This window comes from Sinohyriopsis cumingii, chromosome 2 (assembly GCF_028554795.1).
Source record: "Sinohyriopsis cumingii isolate HCF-2022 chromosome 2, ASM2855479v2, whole genome shotgun sequence".
Lineage (NCBI taxonomy): Eukaryota > Metazoa > Mollusca > Bivalvia > Unionida > Unionidae > Sinohyriopsis > Sinohyriopsis cumingii.
Window position 1 is genome coordinate 21590815 of NC_142962.1, and position 23298 is coordinate 21614112.

Genomic DNA, 23298 nt, shown 5'->3' on the forward strand with positions numbered 1-23298 from the left:
AAATGTGGTCTCAAGCTACTATGCATGTGATAACTATTCCCCACATTTTATATCCCACCTTATTTCTTATTGTTAACTCGTATGTGCAAATAAACTCTTTACTAAATAACATATTTATTCTGAGATAGTTTTTTTTGGCACTTATGCTCCTTGATGTTTATTCATTCCTTCTTTTAATTTAATGATGGTAATCAATGCTTATATATACGGTACAGTAATGCCAGGTCAAATTGACTCCTGTACGTTTCATTGGTGGTAATGGAGATCATAATTTGCTTGTGAGAAAAAATCAACAGCATTCGGTGATCATTGCTGGGATTTAGGAAGCAGTTCACTAACAAGCAAAGCATGTAAAGTGTGGCAAAAATAAATTTCTGAACTCCTGGTTGATGGAGATGTACTTTGTGAAGCTAGCTATAAAAGGGGGGGATTTAGTTCCTGAATGCGTGAAATCGATGGTCGCATTATACGTCACTTATCTTGCATTGCAAAGTACGATCATAGGGTTTTAGTATTAAAATGTCATCATCTAAATAATGTTTTTTTTTTTACAAAACTAGCATTTGGAAAAAATTATACATAATATAGATTTGCTTAATACCTGATGTTTCTATTAAAAAAAAGACAGACTGTAGGAAAGTAGATATTTTATATTTTTTATAATGCATTTATTTCAGGTGACAACAGTAAGATCTATGCGTTAATGGTGATGCGCAATGCAAAGACCATGGAAGTAGTGCAAAACAGTCATGTAATTATTTATTTTGTAATATTATGGTTGTATTGCTTGTTGTCAATAAAGTAATAACTATCCCATCTGTTTCAATTTTCATTGCTTATTACATTAATAGTCTTGGAAAAATATTCACTACTTATTCTGGCAACAACCTTTTAAAATTGGCAACAAAATATTGAGATTGGCGATTTTTATTTGATGACAACTTTTTAAAAGCCAGGACCATCCCTGTAATGTGTATGCTGGAAGTTCAATGGCCACACGAGGCCTCATTGGCTGGTTGGCTGTTGTGACTGGGATGAGTGCATGCTTCATATTGATAATCTGTTGTGAGCAGACAATCAGCGGTAGTTTACAGCAAGCATGTTAAAAAGTATTTACTTTTAAGATTATACTGTCTTTCAATTAACCCCACAAATCAAATGTTTATTCCTTAATTTCCATTATTTAATTCTGATTTAAAATTCAAGCCATGTCAAGATGAATGTTATGATTAAATTTATATTTTGGACATTTGTTTACATCGGCACAGATTATTTCTGCCGATACTGATTATACTGATTGTTCCAATAATCGGTCCGATATGTGTATATAAATCATGAAAGTAATGAATACTTTGAGAAACTGTTGAGTTTGGACAATATTGTTGACTGCTCCGGTGGCCTAGTGGTTAGAGCATCTGTCTCGGATGCAGTAGGTCGCAGGTTAAAACCCCTGCCGATTCATGCCAAAGACTTATAAAAATGGTACTAACTGCTGCCTCGCTAGGTGATCAGCATTAAGAGGTTAGTGTTAGGACTGGTCGGCCTGGTGTCAGGATAATGTGACTGGGTGGGACATCATGCTACATGTCTGTGGCATGATGCTCCAGAGCTAGATATCACTATAAACTGCCATACTGCAGACATCGTAGTGATATGACCGAAAACTTATTAATGCTACGTTAAAAATCCAAATCACATACATACACACACACACACACACCGGACAATACTGTCCTATCATTAATATGCCAAAAAAACCACCACCAACAACAATAACTTAACCCTTTATGTTATAAAGTCTGTTACTGTCAAGCCTGTCAATATATGCACGTGCCAAAGCCTGAGTGCAGTGTGCTTAAAACAGAATACCTGTTGCTTAATGGCTATTTGAATAGGTCTGTCTGTCTGTGAAATTTATAGCAGTGTCGCATACAGTATGTTAAGTTTAACAAATTTTAACTATATCACCCTCTTTGTACATATTTAATATCTACAGGGAGATAGGTTCAAGAGGAGAATCTGACTTAATAATTGTATAAGTATTTTTCATGGAGGAATCTTTTATATGATTTCAAATCTTGTGAGAACTCATTCAATGTCAAGTCAATGAAGATGTGTGACTAAACATAGCTGACCTTTCTCAACCTCCAAATCTACCGGTTTACTGTCTTTGACTGTATCATTAAAACATCTGACTTTGATAAATTATCAAAAATCTGTTGCCCACATCAATACTGGATCCTGTATCTTAATAACTGAAGCCTTCTTTGTCATAATAATACTCATCCAAACTCACTTTAATAAAGTGCTGAATGAAAACTGCAGCCACCATTTTGGAGTGCAGAACCTGACCCATTTACTTTCAAAAACTTCTTACAACTATATGTCAAATAACAACCATGTGATGTAACATAACTGTCATTTACATCAATGCCAGAAGTTTCTAACATGGGCTCCCTTGAAGGTGATGCTACAAATACTGGAGCAAATAGCTGATGTTTACTGTAGGCACTGAAACACACTTCCATGTGGACTATGCACAGGCATTGAAATGAAGCTTGTATGTGAATCCTATGGAGGCATCAAATAGCACTTCCATGAAAATGCAATACAAAAGTACTTGCACAAAATAAGGGGCTAACTACATGTGACTTTGACTAGGACACTACAGATTCACCGGACACTTTTTAAAAAGAGTTCAGAAGAGTACTGTGATTATTAAAAATGTTGGCAAAATAAGTTTTCATTTTTTGGGAAACATACTTTCTATGAAAATAACTGCTAATGAAAGGCAAAAGACAGACAAAAGTGAGAACACAGGTGAAGACAACGAAGAGAACTCAAACTCAAAATGTATATTCAATGACTCTGTCTGAATTACAATGAGGGCTGCTGATAAATATGGTGGCAGAACTGGGCCTCTGAACTAAGTGGGAGCAGTAGTTATCAAGATTTTAAAAAGCTGAATCAAATCATACATTAAAAGCAATTTACTGGAAGCAAAATCCTGTCACATGAAATGGAAATACAAACTTGCAGACCATGGGAAGAATGTGTGTCTAAAGTGTCATGGATATCCTCCATGTAGTTTAGGAAGTGCAGCAATAACAAACATGTTCCAATCGATGGATGGATGTTGCACAAACAGCCATCCCATAATTCTTCTGGTCCAGTGGAGCTAAAAATGAATTGCCAGTAAAACCTTAATGCATATAGTGATAATAAAACTGATACTTCCTTTGTGGAAAAAGAAATGATAAATATATTTTGTGAAAAAAATATTCCTAGGAATCAGAGAATCCCAAATGTCTTTAAAAAAGTAATTTTGCACAATGCCTCTCTCTCTCTTGTTTATCTTGACCATTTAATTCTTTTTTGTAATGGGAAAAAAACATCAAATTTGTCAAAAAACGGGGGAGGTCGTCAAAAACTTGAAAAGGCCACAAAACAGTTCTACAAATTTATACATTTTATTTTCTTTAAAGGGATTAATGTTTCTTTCTTTTTTCTCAATGAAGATTAATTTGAGACTACAAAATGATTCTATACCTTGCAATGGAGCAATGAAAAAAAAAACCAAAAAAGATGATTGTACTTAAAATCTACTAAGTAAGTTGAGTTGTTTCTCTGAAAATTTGGTTAATAATAATGTTATTAGGCCTATATCAGGTAAATTATTTTGGAATGTTGACACTAATAAAATAAGTCATTAAATGCATACCACAGTTACTTTGATCTGTTTACATTTCCAAATAACGATGCAATGTCCTTATTTGGCACAGGGAAAAATGAGGCTGAAAATGGAAGTAGCTATCAGCTGAACTAATGTGGTACATGATCCAAACAAAAATTATGAGATAAAGAAGATAAACACTATTTACATGTATTTCTACAATGATATACTGCAATTCTGGTATTAAATAAAAGGGCTATTTAATTTCTTTTATTATATGTAAGGAATATTTACAATAGGCTGAAAAAGTACCGGGTGTGAATCATATCTGGCTGTTCCATTGATACATATAGGCTACTATTTATATCCCATTCATTTAGTAAGTGTACTGAGATTAGTACCATAGTATTTGCATGCTTTCTCATCTTTTTGTAGCCCACCTACCAATTTAAAAAATATCAGCATCAAGGATATAAAAAAAACCCACAAAACTCAATCATCTCACTCATCAATTTAGTGTCACCATGGGGTTCCAATCACTGGCAACATTCAGGTTAGAAATTATAAATTGATGAATGAAATTACCAAGTTTTGTACATTTTTTTATATCCTTCATATTTTTTACATTAAAATCAGTAGTGTGTACAAACAAATGGGAAAAGCTGCAAATACTAAAGTGCTTTTGATTTTCCTTTCTATCCTTTTGAATGTGAGGGACTCCCGAGTTAATACCTGGGACTTATAAAAATATGCTGGGGACTCCAGAGTTCAAGGAGTGAAGAGTCCATGATTCATCATCCTACAATTCTGTTGTTGAGTCTTGGAATAATTTTCAAAAACAACATTCTGACTGCACTCTATCAAGAGGATTTTTAGTTTAAAACAGACACAAATATATTTTATATACATTAGAAATATTTAAGTACAGTATGGGATGCAATCACGCAAATGAAATGATTAAAAATTGTAATTAGGCAAGTGGCACAGAGTCGTCGAAATATGTTGTGTATTTGGTTACAATTCTGGGGCCAGAATAACAGCCCTATAAACGAGAATTTCTGGGACTGGAATTGTAGCAACTGGCAAATTGGGTCAGGAACTAATTCCCAAAGATTCATAATTTACTTATTTCTCGTGTTATACTGACTGTGAGAAAAAGAAACATTATTTTGTATTATATCGACCTCTGATCATCTCCTTGACCAAAAAAAAGGCGTGGTATTTTCGTTTTATACCGGTCTTTATAAAAGCGCTATATAAAATGACGAATGCCTGATGTGATTTCATCTTTTTAAAGGCTGTGATTAAAAAAACTGCTGTTTTAACGTCAAAATTTAATGTAACGCGACAGACTCGCATGTCAATGCTGCACTCAATCGGCGACTCACAGACCTATCAATATTTTCCTCCATCTTACATCCCGACACATCACCGAAAGAAATTATGTGTTCTTGAATGATACCTTTGTAAAATTGTATCGCTAACTTATAAACTTCTTCCAGCGGAAATCCCCAAGACTCCATGAATACGTCCGTCCCGTTAATGATTTGTTTTCCTCTTCCAGAGTCGTTAATGTGAAGCGAGTTGAGATCGTTTACAAGATGGTCCGCCATGACTACGATACTCTAGCCACGTCGAGGAGAGTGCTATTATCAGGCGAACAAAATAGGATACGGAGCCCGATCCACTTTCAACATTTCCATGTAAAAAGTTTAATATACCTTCATGATTGATTGGAACTCCATAATCAATTCAAGTTTCCAAAACAAATTAATTTTAAATGCGCATGGATTTTCAGCCATAAAATAGTAGGGTAATTAATTAATTTATGTTGCAAGTCTCTGAGGTGAAATGTTAGCTGCTAAGGAAAGGGAGTTAATTGTCCAATGCACGAAAGCTTATTACTTCTGCTTGATTTTTTTCTCTTACAAAATACAATAAATTTTATTTAAGGTCTGTTGTCTGGCTAAAATAAAAACACTATCTCAAGACGAGCTATTTGACTGACATGACATACTTCATATTTCAGCAGAAAGGTACACAGTATACATTTATACAAGGAATCAATACACATTAGAAACATCAGAATGCCACAGTAAGAGCGGATTAAGGGACAAGACAACAGCATAAACCACGGAAAATACGATTTTTTTTGGGGGGGGGGTAATTATTGTTTTTAAAGAAAACGTGTCAATATGCATAACATATCACAGAAAGGATTACACTTTAAAATATAAATAAAAAATATGAAAGTTGTATTGTTAAAGGATAAACAAAGGTCATATTAATTAAGATGTCAGGACATAAGTGTGATAATAGTTAAATTTAAAGCTAAAAAGATAAATAAAAGAAAGAAATTCATAAAGAAAGACATTATGGGAGCAAGGATTTAAACCATAGAAACTCAGGTTGGTAACATTAAAGACTAATTGCTGCTAAACAGTATGACATAAAGCACATTCACTGTGAGACCATGTCTGTCAATCAGACTGCTGATTTCTATAATTATTCTCATTTCAAGCAGGCTGTTCTCTGGGGGCATCAAGTTTAGAAGACAGCTTACCTGTGCACTTCACCATTGGTATTGTAGTCAGATTTCAGTGTCTGAGATTAAAGTTGCAGTTTTGAATCTTTTTGTATTGAGCATCTTAAGTTCAGTAGCCATTTATCTTAATTTACTAATGTGTATGGTAGGAAGAGCTGCCTTAGCAGCAGAGGGGGCGAATCGGACATTTTGTCCAATCGTTATTTTGCTTAATTATTACTTTCTGCACTCAACGATCTAGTGTCGTCAGCGCCTGGTAAAAAAAAAACGACGACGTCGTTGGGGGATCGTCGCGTCGTCATTTGGTTTAATTAACACCTTCTGCGCGCCGATTCCCAGCGTCGTCAGCGTCCGGTAAGCACGTCGACGACCGCGTCGATGTCATTGCCCCCTCTGCTGCTAAGAAGTTATTTACAATGATCTTACAAACAGAGTGATCACTAACTCCTCCTCCTGTAGATCAATTAGGTTATTTGACTGATCGGTGAGTTTAAAATTAATTCTCGTTAAAAACCGATCATGGCATCGCATATAGACCGGATTAATCGGATTCTCAACGATTAAAAATCCCGGAGGGGCTGTTGGTGAAAATGAATAAAGGATATATCCCTGTTGAGCTTGATTTGATTGATTGGTATCTACCTGGTAACTCCCTTCGATAACATCACACACTAGATTGATTGCTATCACCGATGCGATATTTACGTTGTATGGAGCAATATGCATACCATCATCCCCGTTATCGTGTCTGAGGATATAAGTTGATGGACTGAGAAAATCATTAAGAGACTTTCTTAGTTCAGGCGCGTTGTATCCTGGAAACTTGAAATCGGGTAAATCGGCTTCTGTGATATTATACCCGGTTAGGAATTTTTGTTTATTATCATCGCTGCTATCGGATATTGTCTTAACGATTCGCTCATTAATATATTCCATGTCTGATATAAGTTGATTTAACACCTCAACGTGTTTTCGTGCTTTTGTTTTCCGTAGCTGTTCTAGTTGTGATTGGTAATTACGATTAATCTCGGCAAACGCACCAGTGATATCATCTAAACGAACTGTGACCTTGGCTGACAATTCAGGAGTTTTCTTATACGGAAAAAACCATTGCATGGTATTCCTGTCTTGAAATATAAACTCGCTGGGTAATAACGTGTTTCTTATAATAGACAAATCATTCAGATAACTGGGATTAATCTCATGATACGATTGCACATTTGTGTGCAAATCCGCGGGTGGATTCTTAGGCCATCCTAGTATGGTTCTTATTGAACTGTTATAAATATCAACCATATACCCCGGTGTGCTTATTTCAATCGTCGATGATAACGTCGGTTCATGAACCGTAATAGCGATTTTTGATTCCTTTCCTGTGATCGATTTTATTCTGCGTTGAAATTCTTTATTGATTTGCTCTATTTGGTATGACCCAGTTGGTATTGTAACCTCCTCCCAGTCTGGGGTCCCATCGGGTTTATTTTTCCGTGCAAAAACCAGCGAGTTATTAGGTTGTTGTCCGTTAAATGCGTCCGCTCGAATATTAGGCCAACTGTGATATACTCGCAATTTTGCCAGCGCTATTTCCTTCACTGGAACCGGCGACGGGAAGTTCACACTGAATTCGGGTTTCGTTGACGTTATTGATATCATATTTGTTTGTACCGGAGTGGTGTTCTCCGCGATCCGCTGAAGTAATTGAAACCCTTCGGGGTTCAGCGACATTATTATTATTTGTTGTCTTTAGTGTCTAATTTCAACAACCAGGTGGTTTCGGCTTCCAGTTGAAAATCCTCGATTTTTGACATCGCGGAGCTATATAACTGGACCATCGTGGAGAATTCAACATCGGATACGAACAAATTATCAATCGATAACGAGATCAACCCGGATAATTTCGAGTATGCGTCGGATACTATTTGATGTTTTACTGTATACTCGTTGAGTTTTTTCTGAAAACACGATGATATCTTCCTAGTGATTGCGTTGGCGACTCCAGCAACTGTTGTCATCGCGGAGACAGCGATTGGAACAGCGATCGGGGCTATCGTGGTCACCGTGGATAAAATAACACCGGTACCGGCCACTATACCCGACACCGAGTACACGACCGCGTCGATGGCGGTTATTTTTCGGCGGTATTTTTTTATTTTTGCACGGTATTGTTCGGAAAGCGTTTTCAAGTTCGCGGAGAATTCTTTTGCGGTATCGAATCGATATTGATGTGACGTCGGTGATACCTCTGATTCAATTTCCTTGGTGGTCATTTTTATTTTAAAAGAACTAGTGTTTTTAATTACTTAGATTCGCTACAAATTCCACATACCATGTAATGTTTGCCCCGGCTAGATTTCTATCAACGGCTTTAATTATAAACCGTTCGATTGTATCCTTGTCGATGATTGTTGATATTGTATTGTTAAACCCGGATGAACTCGGCGATGATATACTGAACTGCATCGCCGAAATCAATGTCAATCGATAAATACCCTTAACAATTGCGGTGACATCTATTGCATTACGCGTAGGAGTCCAATCGAATGATCCGTATTGAACCGTGTATACGCCACTGCCGATGATCCCATGAGGTGTTTTCATTTTTTCGAGTTGCTCTGTCATTCTAGGTAGTCTGTCCTTAATCGCTTCAACATCAGTTTTGATTGTTTTTATTTCCCCTCCATACGCGTCTACATTTTTTTTGTTCGCTTCAATATTAGTTTCGAGTTGCTCTGTTATTCTCGGTAGTCCGTCTTTAATCGCTTCAACATCAGTTTTGATTATTTCTATTCTCCGCAAATTCGCGTCTATATTATTCTTGTTCGTTGCAACATTAGTTTTGATTGTTTCTATTTCCCGTGTATTCTCGGTCATACTTTTTTTGTTCGCTGCAACATCAAGTTTGATTGTTCCTATTTCATATGTATGCACGTCTATACCTTTTTTGTTCGCTGCAACATCAGTTTTGATTAATCCTATTCCCCGCCAATACGTGTCTACATTTTTTTTGTTCGCTTCAATATCGGTTTTGATTGTTCCTATTTCCTGTGTATGCGCGTCCACACCCTTTTTGTTCGCTTCAACATCAGTTTTGATTGTTCCTATTTCCTGTGTATGCGCGTCTACACTCTTTTTGTTCGCTTCAATATCAGTTTTGATTATTCCTATTTCTTGTGTATGCGTGTCCATATTATTTATGATCGTTGTAACATCAGTTTTGATTGTTTCTATTTTCCGTCCATGCGAGTCTACATTATTTATGATCCTTGCAACATTAGCGCCGATTATTTCTATTTCCCGCTCATGTACTACTACACCATTTCTGTTCTCTGCAACATCAAGTTTGATTGTTTTTATTTCCTGTCCATACGCAGTGATATCATTTATAGTTGTTGTAATCTCATCCGGTCTGGTATTTTTTTTACCAAAGAATTTATCAAAGTTGTCATCGATCCTGTTAACATTTTTCCGTAACGAGACAAATTGGCCCGACAGCGTTGCAAAATCCAAAATAGCACCCATTATTGCTGCAAGATTTGGTTCGGTTACCGCCGGGGTCCCGAAAAAACTAGCGGTAGTGAGTTGTATATCGGTGATAGATTTTTTCACCTCGGTGACAGATTTTTTCACCTGCGCGTCAAGTTCGGTCACCGATCTATCCAACCTTATAAAACCGTCTTTGACTAATGTTACCGCCGATATATGTTCACCCGGTTTGAGTCGTCCGTCGCCGGTATATAACGCGATAGTGTCCTCGGCGGCATCACGCTGTCGTGTTAAAACATCATTCAGTGACACATTACCGGATTTCAATTTACCCTGGCGGTCTTGAAATACAACTATTTCGCCTGGGTCAACACTGATTAAATTTAACATATCAGCGATTTCATCCTCAATTAGTTTTTTTATGTCGGCGGCGGCCGTTTCCGTGGATTCTTTCAGCGCCGAAACCGGTCGTCCCCAAATATCAATCATCGTTATTGTAGAAAAAAACGACGTTTCTAATTAACCCGCCGGGCCTCTACGACCCCACTAGTGTATTCGTTTACAACCACATGAGGTGGTTTTCGCGATGATGAAATCGCCGCGAGTACGTTCAATACCTCACGGCCGCATATCGGTGGGTCACTTAACTGCTGTGTTGGCAGCGTGGAATAAAAAACCCGGGCTGAACACGCCGGGGCTGAACACGCCCGGATATACCGCATAAACTCTTTCGGCGGGGCTAACCCGTATGAATCAAAATAGACGATCGCACGCGGATCAATCGCGTATGCAACCCAATGAGTTCCCGCTCCGGAGGACCCATCGAGGTTAATTATACCGGTTTCAGTATTCCTTGGGGCCGCCGGTAATTGATCCCTCATAAAAACACCTCTGAAGTTTTTTATCGCTAACGCGTTTGCGGCGTCTATTAAATCAAAATTAGACATGGGAGTCATTGACTCAGGAGTCATTGACTCCTGCGTTAATAAACGGTTCCCGGTAGTCTTAGACCCTTTCCCGAATACCATGAATACGGGGTTCCCGGTAGTCTTAGACCCTTTCCGGCTACGGGTCGTTTTTTTTTGTAGCCTTTCCCGGTTGCCTTCTTCAATGCCATCCCCGCCGCGGTACCAACGGCTCCTAACGCCGCCGCCTTAGCCACTGCTGGTGCGGCCGCGGCAATTAATGCCGGAATCGCAGCTAACAGCGGAAATATCCCACCGGTCTTTTCCATGTTTTTAATTGCTGCGGCCGAAAAATCTATTTGAACACCCTTTTTATTCTTCATCGCATCATTGAAATGTTTTATTTGACGCGCCGTCAACGATATCTTATGATTACCACCCGCCATCTGCGACGGCTTCAGCGTTATTGTGGTTCCGCATTGTTTAGCCGACTTTGATCGTAATTTCTTGACTTGACCATCAGTCAACTCTACACTGACGACACTATACGACATTTATTGTAAACGCGTTTTGTGCTTTCAATTACATGTTTTCCACTGGCGCATCAACGATTCTCATTCGTCCACCAACACCTTCTAGCAGCATTGATTTATCGCTGAGAATGACAGCAACCGCTCTATAATTAACACCACCCGGGGCTATACGAGCTCGGAAGTGTATATCAACGACGGATTGTCTCGTTAAATCAAGATGTTCCAGTGAAAAATAATAAATCGGATACAGGTTTTTAAAATCAAGTTGTGATATTTGCAAACCAGTGTCGACGTTTTGATCACGACCCATATACGACAGCAATCGATGGTACACACGTGCGATATGGTTGTCGCCGTAATTAAGCTGTATATCCTCGGATGGTTCCTGTTGTCCGTTTATTCTCAGCGAAACATCCCTGACTCCTAATTGATCAAATATCATATGGCTGCGTTCTTGACTGCCCAATCGTTCCCTATTCTGTAGCGCTATGAATATATGACGCGGGGCTGAAACACCCTGTTTTGATGCCAGGTGCCATGTAAACGTATCGGCGACGTTATCCTCTTTAGCATCAGTTGTTACCGCTAGCCAACTCAACAACGATTTCCCTCCCTGTTCCATAAATGCTAACAATCGTGCTTCCGTGGTAACTGATGGAGTCAGCACCGGCATCCACAATGCCATTTTAGTTAAAATGACTTTACCGGCAGCGACGCCAGCAGCACGCCATATTGCATTGTTATCATCGCCCCTTCGCGTCAGCGCGATTGTATGCTTAGCCCCATAGACAACTTTTCTGACATTTCTGCAGAATCCAAATATGTGATGGAGTGGAATCGCGCATGAAAACTGTCGGCGTGGTCCTTGCAACATTCCTACTCGTGCTGCGAATCCTAGATTGTAATCATTGTTGGTGCTTTTTATAATATTAAAATTAGCACCTGGTCTTGCTCTGCGGTCTGGATTGGCTGCTTCAGCCTGTGGGTCAGTTGCGGTATCTCTTTCCGCCAGCACGTTGATGTACTGAATATGGTCAGCGTTATTGGTGGTGTCCTTCGCAAACATCATAGATGGGCCCGCCGATCTTGTATAATCATCCGAGTATCTCGCCAACCCAATTATCGTCGTTGCAACATCAACCTCGCGTTCTATTGATTCAATTTCTCGCCCGTCAATAAGATATCTGGCGCTCTCAAATAACGCCATGATACCGTTGTTGACGAAGCCAACTCGAACACGATGGTCATCTGCGTATGGTGTATTATCGGCGGCATTTGTCACGAGTTCTCCCTCAATTTCGATAAACGCTTCACACGGCAGAAAGTATTTACTGGTATCTTGGACCTGAAGTTCAATTCGCGATCGTAGGTCGGGTTGCGCTGCATAATAAGAATAATATTGATAATCACGGACAGAATCATCCCTGCGCACTGGGGCATCCATATCAAACGCGGGATCAGCGGTACGCGCAAACATTCTATTATTTATCATGTTGATGTTTTCAATTGCGATTTTTTCGTCGTAAATTCTTTGAATTTAAACCACTCCCCGCTATCGCGTTCATGAGCGCGTTGGTTGCCGCATCGGCGGATGGCGAAGTCGCCAACGACGGAGTCGTCGCCAACGACTGAGTCGTCGCCAACGACTCTAATTTTTCTTCCACGGCGTTATTTATTACTTTACTGACATTTGCAGGCATCACTGTCGTTGATGGCATCACCGGTGGTTTCTGTTTTTTTCTCCTGGATTTCACCAACGACATTAGTTTGTCTCGCGCGGCAGAAAGCGCCTTTCCGGCAACATCTCCAATAGCACTAATACCCTTATCACGAATAACATCAATAGCCTTCATTCCTAATTGTTTGGCTAACGGCGCTACTTTTGGAGCCATTCTTGTAAATAACCCCGCAATGGTGCTACCGAGACCATCTCCATAGTACGCGCGGTAAACAGGCAATCGCGAGTTTACCACGTAGACGAGTACTGGTTTATCATGGTTGTAGTGTATGATCATCCTTATTAAAAACACCAGTTTTCCAATTAATCATCCACGAGCTCGTCTATGAGCGTTCGATATGCATTAATGTCCATAATACCGCCTGCAAATAAACGCTTGCAAATATCAGCGGCCTCATTGATTATTTCCGGAGAGTTATTTCCGGCTCGTTTTCCTCCGATTAGTACTTCCAGCCGTGATATATCACTGAGAACACTATTAGGGCAGGTAACGCCGTAGGATTCTTTACCAACAGGGTATCCTTTTCCTTTTTTTGGTGTTATACTCTTAACTTCCTTGTGGAATGCGTCGTAATCGGATTTACTACGATGTGGTAATGCATCTTTATGTTTACTTGCTAAATACACTATTCTTGCCCAGTCTTTTAACGACTTTATATTTTTCTCGTAACCGCTATTGATATGCTTCTTATCTCGTATGTTCTTAGCAAAATTGTTGGCAGTAAAATTAATTAATTCTTCCCTGTTGCTGAAGCCTCTAATTTGATCTATTGTGCTCTTCTTGAGTACAATACGGGGTATATTCCCCTCTTTTTCTTCCGGTATTTCTTCTTCTGGTGTTTCTTCGGGTATTTCTTCTTCTGGTTCTCTTGCGGTGGCGCCTGGTTCTTCTTCGTCGGCCATTGTAACATAAGGTTCTTGTGGTTCGGTTATAGCGAGTGGTGGTGGCCTCCGTGTTGTAGCAGCCGCTATTTTTGCAGGGAGTGTTTCTAAAGACCTTTTTGTTTGTTTTGTCTCTGCCGCTATCTTTTCAAGCGCACCAAGAACGGGTACAGTTGCCGCCGTAACATCCTTAGTCGCTTTAGTTACCGGGGCAAATAACTGTTCGCTTCCAACAGTAAAATCGGTTTGCATTTGTTGTCGCGTTTGAAGTTTCTCTCTCACTCTGTCTCGTAACGGTATAAACTTTTTAAGCGCTGCTAGCCGCTCTCTGGCTAGCCGAGTAGTAAGTGATTCACCTACCATTATTGTAAATTGATCCGCAATTTTCTAATTTTCCGCCGAGTGTACCATCGGGAGCTCCACGGAGTTTTCGTCTATAATCCTTCTAATGTTTTTGATCTTACTAGAAATCTCCCGGCGTCGTTCATAAACACGTCCGAGTTTTTTTCGTATTATTTCAACGGCAGTAAATAGTCCAATGAATGCATTTGCGTCATTGTGGTACAGGTTCTCATTAATCGTATGTTGTAATCGTTTTATAAAAAAATACTCGCGGGCCAGGGTAAAACGCCCCCGTTTCGACTGTTCGTTAATAATCTCATAATCGGATAATATTTTTTCACTGTCGAGACCATCAGATAATTCAATTCCTTGATTTTTTAATTTTGAAATCTCAGTTAATATATTATTGATGTCTTCGATATTCATTATTCTTATAAAACATCTTATTTCTAATATCAAAAATTTTAATAAAATTATTGGGGCCATTTTTGACCCCGTTTTTTGTATGGACAGTACAGTGCCGTAGATCTCCACTCGAGTGTTGTGGCAGATTGCAGGCATACATGGACAGTACAATGCCGTAGATCTCCACTCGAGTGTTGTGGCAGATTACAGGCATATACATATACTTAATTAAGGACATTCACATCTTGGAACCCCAAAGCATACATCTCCGGGAGGGAGGCCTAGGGTGACAAACGTCATCGTAGACCGCCCAGAAGATATGCTTGGGGGACATCACTACATGTACTTAATTAAGGATGAATATATTTACAATGAAATGATTGATGGATGATGGGACGGTACAAGACAGCACAAACATAAAACGGCGGGGCGGAACTCTACGGCCAATTCAACCAATCAAAAGCAACCCAATTAAATTAACCCGGTTGCATGATTGTGAACAAAAGACAACCACACGCCCGGGTCAAGAGCGTGGGTTAGTTTTGATTAGTTGAATTGGCTTTCGAAAGCCCCAGGCTTATAACGAGTCATCTTGTATATAAAGTGACTAATACAGCGGCGTCAGTCACAAGGTGTGTGTTAATTTGAATTCCCTTGAATCGTTTGAATCCTTAAATACTTATTAATGGTGTTTCACGGCATTTAAATGAAACCAAATACTCAAATAAAACATTAAAAAAAAGAATACAGCTGTTAGATAATAGCGTGTATTTCATTAGTTTTCATCGTAAAATGATTAATTAATCGCAACATTAATTGGACTTCAAGGGACGCAACATTAATTAGACTTCAAGGGACGTAACTCTTGTCATGCGACGCTATCACAAAACGAGTTATCTCCCTTTGATGTTATATATGAAAATCGAATTCTATGACCCGTCTTTTTTGAGATCGCTGTTTGATATATTCGTTCTGCAACAAATTGTATTGAGGCGATACAAATGTCAAAATATTTTCCTGCCTCATTCATCGACTGAAATATTTTTTCCTCGTGAGTTGTTGTATCAAATGACTTTACGGGTTTTGCTTTCTTTGAGTATTTACCAGTTTGGCCTTTTTTACTATTTTCACTCTGAGAGATGGCTTGCAGATTACACAGTCTATTATTTTGATAATTAGAATCAATGTGATCAATAACGAGAGTATCTTTGATCAATCCGTGGAAACATTCATAGATGATTCTGTGACAGAGATATTTTTTCCCTCCAGCAGTAAACATTAAATACCCGTGATTGTTTTTCCATCCAACCGGCTTCTTCAGTCTACGATTTCTAACAATACCGTCGCGAGATGCCTCGTAATTGACGAGCAGGGGATGCGGCTGAAATTCTTGGTCCATTTGTATAATAATACTACTTGTCTAATTTATTATTTGGTTTAATTATGAATCTTTCAACGTAGTCTTGGGGGGTTTTGATGACGAAGTCGGCGGTGGGGTTAATGACGGCGTTTTTAATTCGCTTGTCATAATAGCGTTTTAGTTCCCTGTATCGCTTTCCGCCACAATTGATACACAACTGTGATTTTCCTCTTACACCGACGTGGCAAACCAAGCACGGGAGGGGGCCAAGAGAACCATTACGAACGCTTTGTAAATGATACCCGCAGAATTCACCTCTACATGATTTATTGCACGGGGTTGTCGACCCAATCATCAACCATTTGCAGTGATTCATTATACTATATTCTTTCATTTAAATACTTGTTTTAATTATATGGATGAGTTCGAGAGATTGGCAGCAATTAAGCCCCGGAAAAATATTAGGTTTAATCTCGATAGAGTCCTCAAGGACACACCAAAAGCGTTAATAAACGATAAAACCCTGTTGAGTAAAATACGCGATTGTATCAATGAATTCAAGCGTGATGGCGCATCTCACAGTTGGTCAACATTTCGAATTGATGGCATTGTTGATGCTACCATGAACGACAACCGCGCAGCAATGATAATATCACAACTTGACGGTAAAAGGTATTTCTTCAGAGTAAAATTCATTGTCCGGGTGGAATCAGGCGATTGGATCATGCGTGATAAATTTGAACCAGTTCTCAGCGACAAGAAAACAGTTACTGTCAGCCGCGACTCCAAGCCGGGGTTGTTAACCGGAATTGACAAACCATACTATGAACGAGCGTATCCTGAAACAGCAGTTGTTTATGGAATATACCCGTTAAATAAGAAACCTGATATCGGAAAACTGAAACCGATGAAACAGTCAACTGGGATAAACTGTGTAGCAGAACGAATAATAGAGCATTTTACAAATGCATGTCGAGGAAACAAATTGACTGATTTACGACGTAGCAAAATCAACCAGTGGGAACTAACCGTAAAAGAGCGTGGAGCAACCATCAGCGACATAGCGAGATTAGAAACATCGCTGAGATTTCCAATAACCGTTACAACGATAACCGGTGAAGTATTATACGAATCGAAGTATAAATCGAAGGGAGCCCCAATCAAAATTATTGATCATAACGAACACGCATGGACGCCCGTGATCACAATATTTCCACGGGATAGAACAGTAAAGTATATCCCCGAAGAATTCCTGGGAGAACAATTCTCCAAGGACGGTTTTCTCGCGGAGAGGAAACTATTTGATGCTATTGCCTACTTGTGTAAAAACGACCCTGTATCAATGTGGTTACTTCGCAGCGCTGAAAACGATGCGGATACCTTTGATCAGTTTGTAAGACCAAACGGTGAATTATATCGCACTGAAGCATTTCACAACAGGATGAAAAAAACCGCCATAGAATTTGAGGAGCATGATGAACAACTGCTAACAAATTGTTTTACGATTCCATCGGTTGTAGCTCATGTTGCAGCAAGGAAAAATGCGTGGAGACCAACGCGCAGAGAATTTCTACCGGATGTACAATCCAGTTGTTTGGAATACTATCACGGTGGACTATGGAACACTGAATACAACCGCGACGCTATGATCTCGGTTGATATGGTTGCCTGTTATCCAGCGAGTTTTCTCGGGTATGGATCCGCCGCTGAGTACTTTAGACGATTTGGACACCCCAGTCATGAAATGATTCGTGTTGCTATTAATGGACCACTGCCTGATTTTGATTTAACCGGATTCGCTCGCATAGTATCATTTGAATTCGCGGCAGGACTCCATCGCTGTTGCTATATTTGGATCGGTAGACACATGGCTGAAAAGAGATGGCTGCCAATAGCGCTGCTACGGTATATGATTGATTGTAGCATGCTAGTTTCGTTGATTGTCAGTGACGCGATTATATCATACCGGGCACAGACTGAAGTCTGGTTACCAGAACCGGAGCGTCTAGATAGCATAATTGACGAGTCCAGAAAAAACATTGATGCCGACGAGGAATATATCATCGAATGGTCCAGGAGGATATTTAACCAACGAAACCGCGAGGCAAAAGATCTCGGTAGAAGAATAATTGGTAAGTTCACACAAGGTGGAAAAAACCACGACTACAAACGATATTGCTCACGGCTGATTATAGATGACGCAGAATATGATTTCGTAATCAAGGACACAGTGGCAAAAAATAGATACGTGAACTGCAAAACAGCTTTCTTGTCCAATGGAACGAGGTTGGGTACAGTTGTTACCTACAGCGATGGAGACAGCCCGGCGTATCCACATTTGAGGGCGTCTATGCTGGGATATGCCGCTATCAATTTATTCTCGATGATAAATAGATTCCCCGATACCGCGGTTAGAGTAGCCGTTGATTCGTTTTATGTTGACGTAGCGTATAAAGGAAACGTAGCCGAGTTTACTAGTCCGGACGAGAGTTGGGGTACATGGAGAATTAAAAATGAAATACGACGCGATTATTCCCCGTCAGCAGATGTCACCGTTGAGAACAACTACTTACGCGGTGATAAATTGTCAGAATGGTCTAATGCACCATCGTGTTCTGATCCAATTTGTAGACACAAGACGGTTTATTTAAGCGGCTGTGGCGGGTCAGGAAAGACGACTCGGGCAATTGAATTATTTCGAACGCGGGCAAGTATAATCGTGCTTACACCGACCCATAGACTAGCGCGAGAGATAAAACAACGAAATGTTGACGCCGTTACTTATCACAGCTTTTTTCGATACAGCGGCGGTGAGTGGACTCCTGATCGAATGGGTGAAAAATTTATTCCCGACATTATCATCTGGGATGAGATATGTACTGTTTCGTTAGATACTTTACAAATGTTTCTTGAGTGGTTGCTGCGCGCGAATACAGCGGTAATCATGTGTGGGGACCATGGCCAACCACCACCATTTGTCGGCGAGGGTCCACATGATTGGTTAAGGGGTTTTGTGGACTATTATGAAGAAACCGATACTGATTACCGAGCACTTGATGAACAACTGCGCGAGGTTAAGAAATTAATCAGATTACAGCCGGATAGAATTCAATGTGAAATAATTCGCGAGGTGATTCCGGAAACGCCGTTAAATGAATTCTGGGAAACATGGAGACCAAACGATTTGATTGTAGCGAGTAGAAAGATAGTCAGAGACACACTTCAGCGGAAGTTGTTTACGTTGCATAAGGAAAAGTTTCCAACGCGTCCAGTGCCGTTATGTTATAGACCCGCGGACACACGGCGGCAGAACATTGAAGTTGAAATTCCAGGTCGGACAGAAAAACAAATTCTCGTGCTGAATGATATCGTGCTCGTTGATATCAGCGTCGTCGAGGACGCGCTACGTGCTGATAAATCCCCGTGGACGCTAGGATACGCAACAACAATACATTCCTCGCAGGGACTAACCATCACGGACACAATTGTTTGGATAGTTGATAATCGCATCGAATGGTCGAATCTAGTCTATCTTGCAGTGTCCAGAGTACGAAGGATAAATCAGCTTCGAAGAATTGTTATTGACGAAGCCACCGACGAAGCCGGCGACAAAGTCACCATCGATGCAAGCGTCATTGATAGAAAACTCTCGGGTTACCGCCAACAGGATAAAAAAAAACAGCGGCGTTTTGATATTGATGCCGAATTAATAATCTCGCTACGACAACAACAGAATAATCACTGCGCGAGTTGCAATTGTATAATGAGTTGGCGTTATTCGGATAAAGACACTCGCCAATTTACCGTGGATAGGATCGATAACAGTCTCGGTCATGTCAAAAACAATGTGAGGTTGACCTGTCTTGAGTGTAATAGACGCAACGGCGCTAGTTAAGACCACGCGGGGGTAATTGAGTATCGTTAGGTATCACTTGTAGTTGCTCGCGTGTAAATCCGCGCTGAGGAGCAGTTGAATCCAGTCTATAGATCGGTGGTCTACCAATTGATCGTGTTATCGTTGATATGTTATGTGTGGTAACACTCCAAATAGGATCGGTAGCCCTTTTTTTACCGCCTTCAAGCTCTCCTGGTTCATATAGATATCTAACAGTGACATCGCCAAGAATCGGCTTAGAAACGCTATTTATTTTTAATTTTCCGGGTATATACTCGTATTTAATCGCGTCGCTGGGCTTCATGTTGATTACTCGGGTAATCTCGTTATTTAACGCTGCAATTACACCTGGCAACCTTTTAACCCATTCACGAGATCGTTTTTCTTGGATGAATTCCTTCGCGTATTGATATCCAAATAACCGTTCAGCGAGAGTCCGATTGAATCGTTCAACAATTGCCTGATCACGATGTAGCGCAGTATGACCTCGTCGTATCGCGACGCTATGATGTTTCAGCGTTGATAAAACAGCGCCGCGAAATTCACTACCAGGATCAACTTGTAATAGATTTGGCCAGCGCAGAGGACCTCTTCGATAAATCCGCTCAAACGCATCGGCTACTTCAGTTGCTGACTTTGTTTTCAACGGTTCCGCTTGTTTGTATCGACTCGCAACATCAACTACGGTTAGCGCGTATTTGTAACCGTTGTCATGCGGCAGAAATAGTATATCAGCCTGATGAACTTCATTAGGTACGCTGACATCAAAGCGCGAGAAGTTGATTTGTTTAGGCGGTGGTAGATAGATTTGCCATATAGCCTGTTTGGATAACCAATTAGCCGCAGTGGTCTTTGTTACCTTTGCAGCGCTTGCAAGCTTACCAATTGCGGCCTTCCCCTTCCAGTATCCTCTCGGAGAATAATAGATGGAATCCATCGTTTTTCTTGGATGATTGTTATTAATTACCAGCGCCAATCATTAATTTACCTTTCATAGCCGATTTTACCAACCATGAGGCCAATTTTTCTTTGACGGATTTATCAGGAATAGCATTTAGCGCGTGAATTAATTTTACATCCGCGATATGACGCTGTTGCAGATCGCTACTTTTGTAAGCAACATCATGAGCATGACACGCCTTATCGATAGCGTTTATTGGATACTCACCGGGTTTGGGCTGATTTTGATCATCGAGTCTAATATCTAATCGTGTTCCGGGGCCACAGTAGTTATATCCTGGGAGGTGTTTTTCTCCTGGATACTTTGCCCACGGTGTTCCGGGGAGTTTTGCCAATTTGGCTGCGATGTCACCTCCTCGCTTTTTTTTAAAACATCTCCGGGTCTAATAGAAATAAATCTAAATTTCTTTGTACCGCATTGTACACACTTACCAGTAAGCGCCGATCTGTTATTTCTTGTCGTAACGGTTGTCATATCATTTGTGCCAGTACGCACTCTACACTTCACACAATATAGATCCATAATTTATGTATAGAGATATGAATATAATTGATTTTTCGGCGACTAAAACAAGAGAACCAGTTAAGCATGTTGCAGCGTTACCAAACTCGATCCGGATGATTATCATCGGACCATCTGGATCCGGCAAGACGCAATTGTTACTCAATTTAATAATGAGATGGATGAAGTGGGATAAGTTGTATTTGGTTGCTCCTAGCGTAGATGATCAACGATGCTACGAGGTGTTGAAAGATTTCAACGAGAATGCATCAGCGATCGCTAAAAAGAATGTTATTGAGTTTATTACGGATATCAATGATGCACCGGGTATTGATGATATTGATGGCGACGTTAACAATCTAGTCGTGTACGATGATGTTATGTTAGACAATCAAAAGAACCCAGCTAGGATATTTTCCAGAGGCAGGCATAAAAACACTGACGTGATATATGTCACTCAACGATACACTCAGATTCCAAAAGTAATCAGAGATAACTGCAATATTCTTGCTGTATTCAACGGCGTTGATACACACACGCTACGAAATATTTGGCAGACATGGTGCGGCGGTGACATGGACTTTAATGTTTTTCGAAACTTTTTTAGTCATGCTCAGTCGACCCCACATGGATTCATAACGATAAATTTACATGATCCTCGGACACGATATCGTATCGGACTTGACCAAATATTCGGTTAGTTGTAAATAATTTTCATTGTAAATAACCTCTTAGCAGCAGAGGGGGCAATGACATCGACGCGGTCGTCGACGTGCTTACCGGACGCTGACGACGCTGGGAATCGGCGCGCAGAAGGTGTTAATTAAACCAAATGACGACGCGACGATCCCCCAACGACGTCGTCGTTTTTTTTTTACCAGGCGCTGACGACACTAGATCGTTGAGTGCAGAAAGTAATAATTAAGCAAAATAACGATTGGACAAAATGTCCGATTCGCCCCCTCTGCTGCTGCCTTTCTCAGCAGAGAGCCATATGAGCTATCCAAATCATCAACACCAATTGCAATGATGTATACTGTATTTATTCCATTTTTTCCCCAGAATTTGTTTGCTACAGAAATGTCAAATAATAGGACAAAATGTAGATCAGTAGCTTAGTTTTAGTGAACAAGCAGTGGTCAAGATGTTGCAAGATGTTTCCTGTTGCTTTTTGACAGATTTTAGGCCAGTGGTTGATACAATTTTAGTCAAGAGATGGTATCTACTCTAAGGAGTTTCACACAGTCCATACAGAGTATTTCATGGTCATCTTTGTTGAAACTGGATACATTTTGCATATTTTTGCCAGAAACTATGGCTTGGAATTTCTGTAGGTTTGCTTGCATACCATTTTCTGCAAACCAGTCAGTCAGAATCTTGATCTCATTTTGTAGAACAGATATTCTATTATCTGGATCATTATTGGTGCAAAACATGGTGTTGTTATCAGCATAATAATATAATGTTGTTTGTTTACTTAGTAGAAAATGTCATTTACAAAGTGGGGCCCCAAGTGGCCGAGTGGTCTAAAGCGCTCTCCGTTATAAATCACTGCCATCTCACCTCTGTCTGCGTGGGTTTGAGTCTCAGGTTCAGCCAATGTGGGTATGTGAGAAAGCTTGCCAGTAGCTTCTCGTGGGTTGGTGATTCTTTCCGGGGTTTTCCCGGGTTCTTCCTCCACCATTAATACTGGCCGCCATGTATAGCCTATCTTGTGCTGAAAAATGGCATTAAACCCAGCAACAACAACAACATTTGCAAAGATATTAAGTATGTAGTTTTGTACCTTGTGGTACTCCTTAGGCGGTTTTATCCCAGTTACTATATGAGGTATCCAGTTTATTGCACTGTTTTTGGCTACTCAAGTAGTTTTCAGTTAGTTTGATCATTATTTTTGCCAATGCAAGTAGTTTTCAGTGAGTGTGATCAATGATTATGCAATGGCATTATGAAATGGCAGATCTGGGACTGTACAGTTTGCAGTTGGACTCAACTTATACGCAAGTATATATGGTATTTCGATTTCTTTGTATCAAGACCATTCATAATTTGTAAAACATGTTCTGGCACAATAT

At 40.0% G+C, this 23298-nt stretch overlaps 1 protein-coding gene across 1 annotated transcript in view; it reads right to left on the reverse strand.

Moving 5' to 3' along the window:
• The window catches only part of LOC149804447 (Golgi resident protein GCP60-like), a 56661-nt gene extending 51338 nt beyond the window's left edge, over nt 1-5323 (reverse strand). Inside the window, exon 1 of the mRNA XM_089940547.1 lies at nt 5136-5323. Within this exon, the coding sequence (XP_089796673.1) occupies nt 5136-5286 (151 nt within the window). The 5' untranslated portion in view covers nt 5287-5323. The remainder of the gene's footprint in view (nt 1-5135) is intronic.
• Between the last annotated feature and the right edge of the window lie 17975 nt (nt 5324-23298).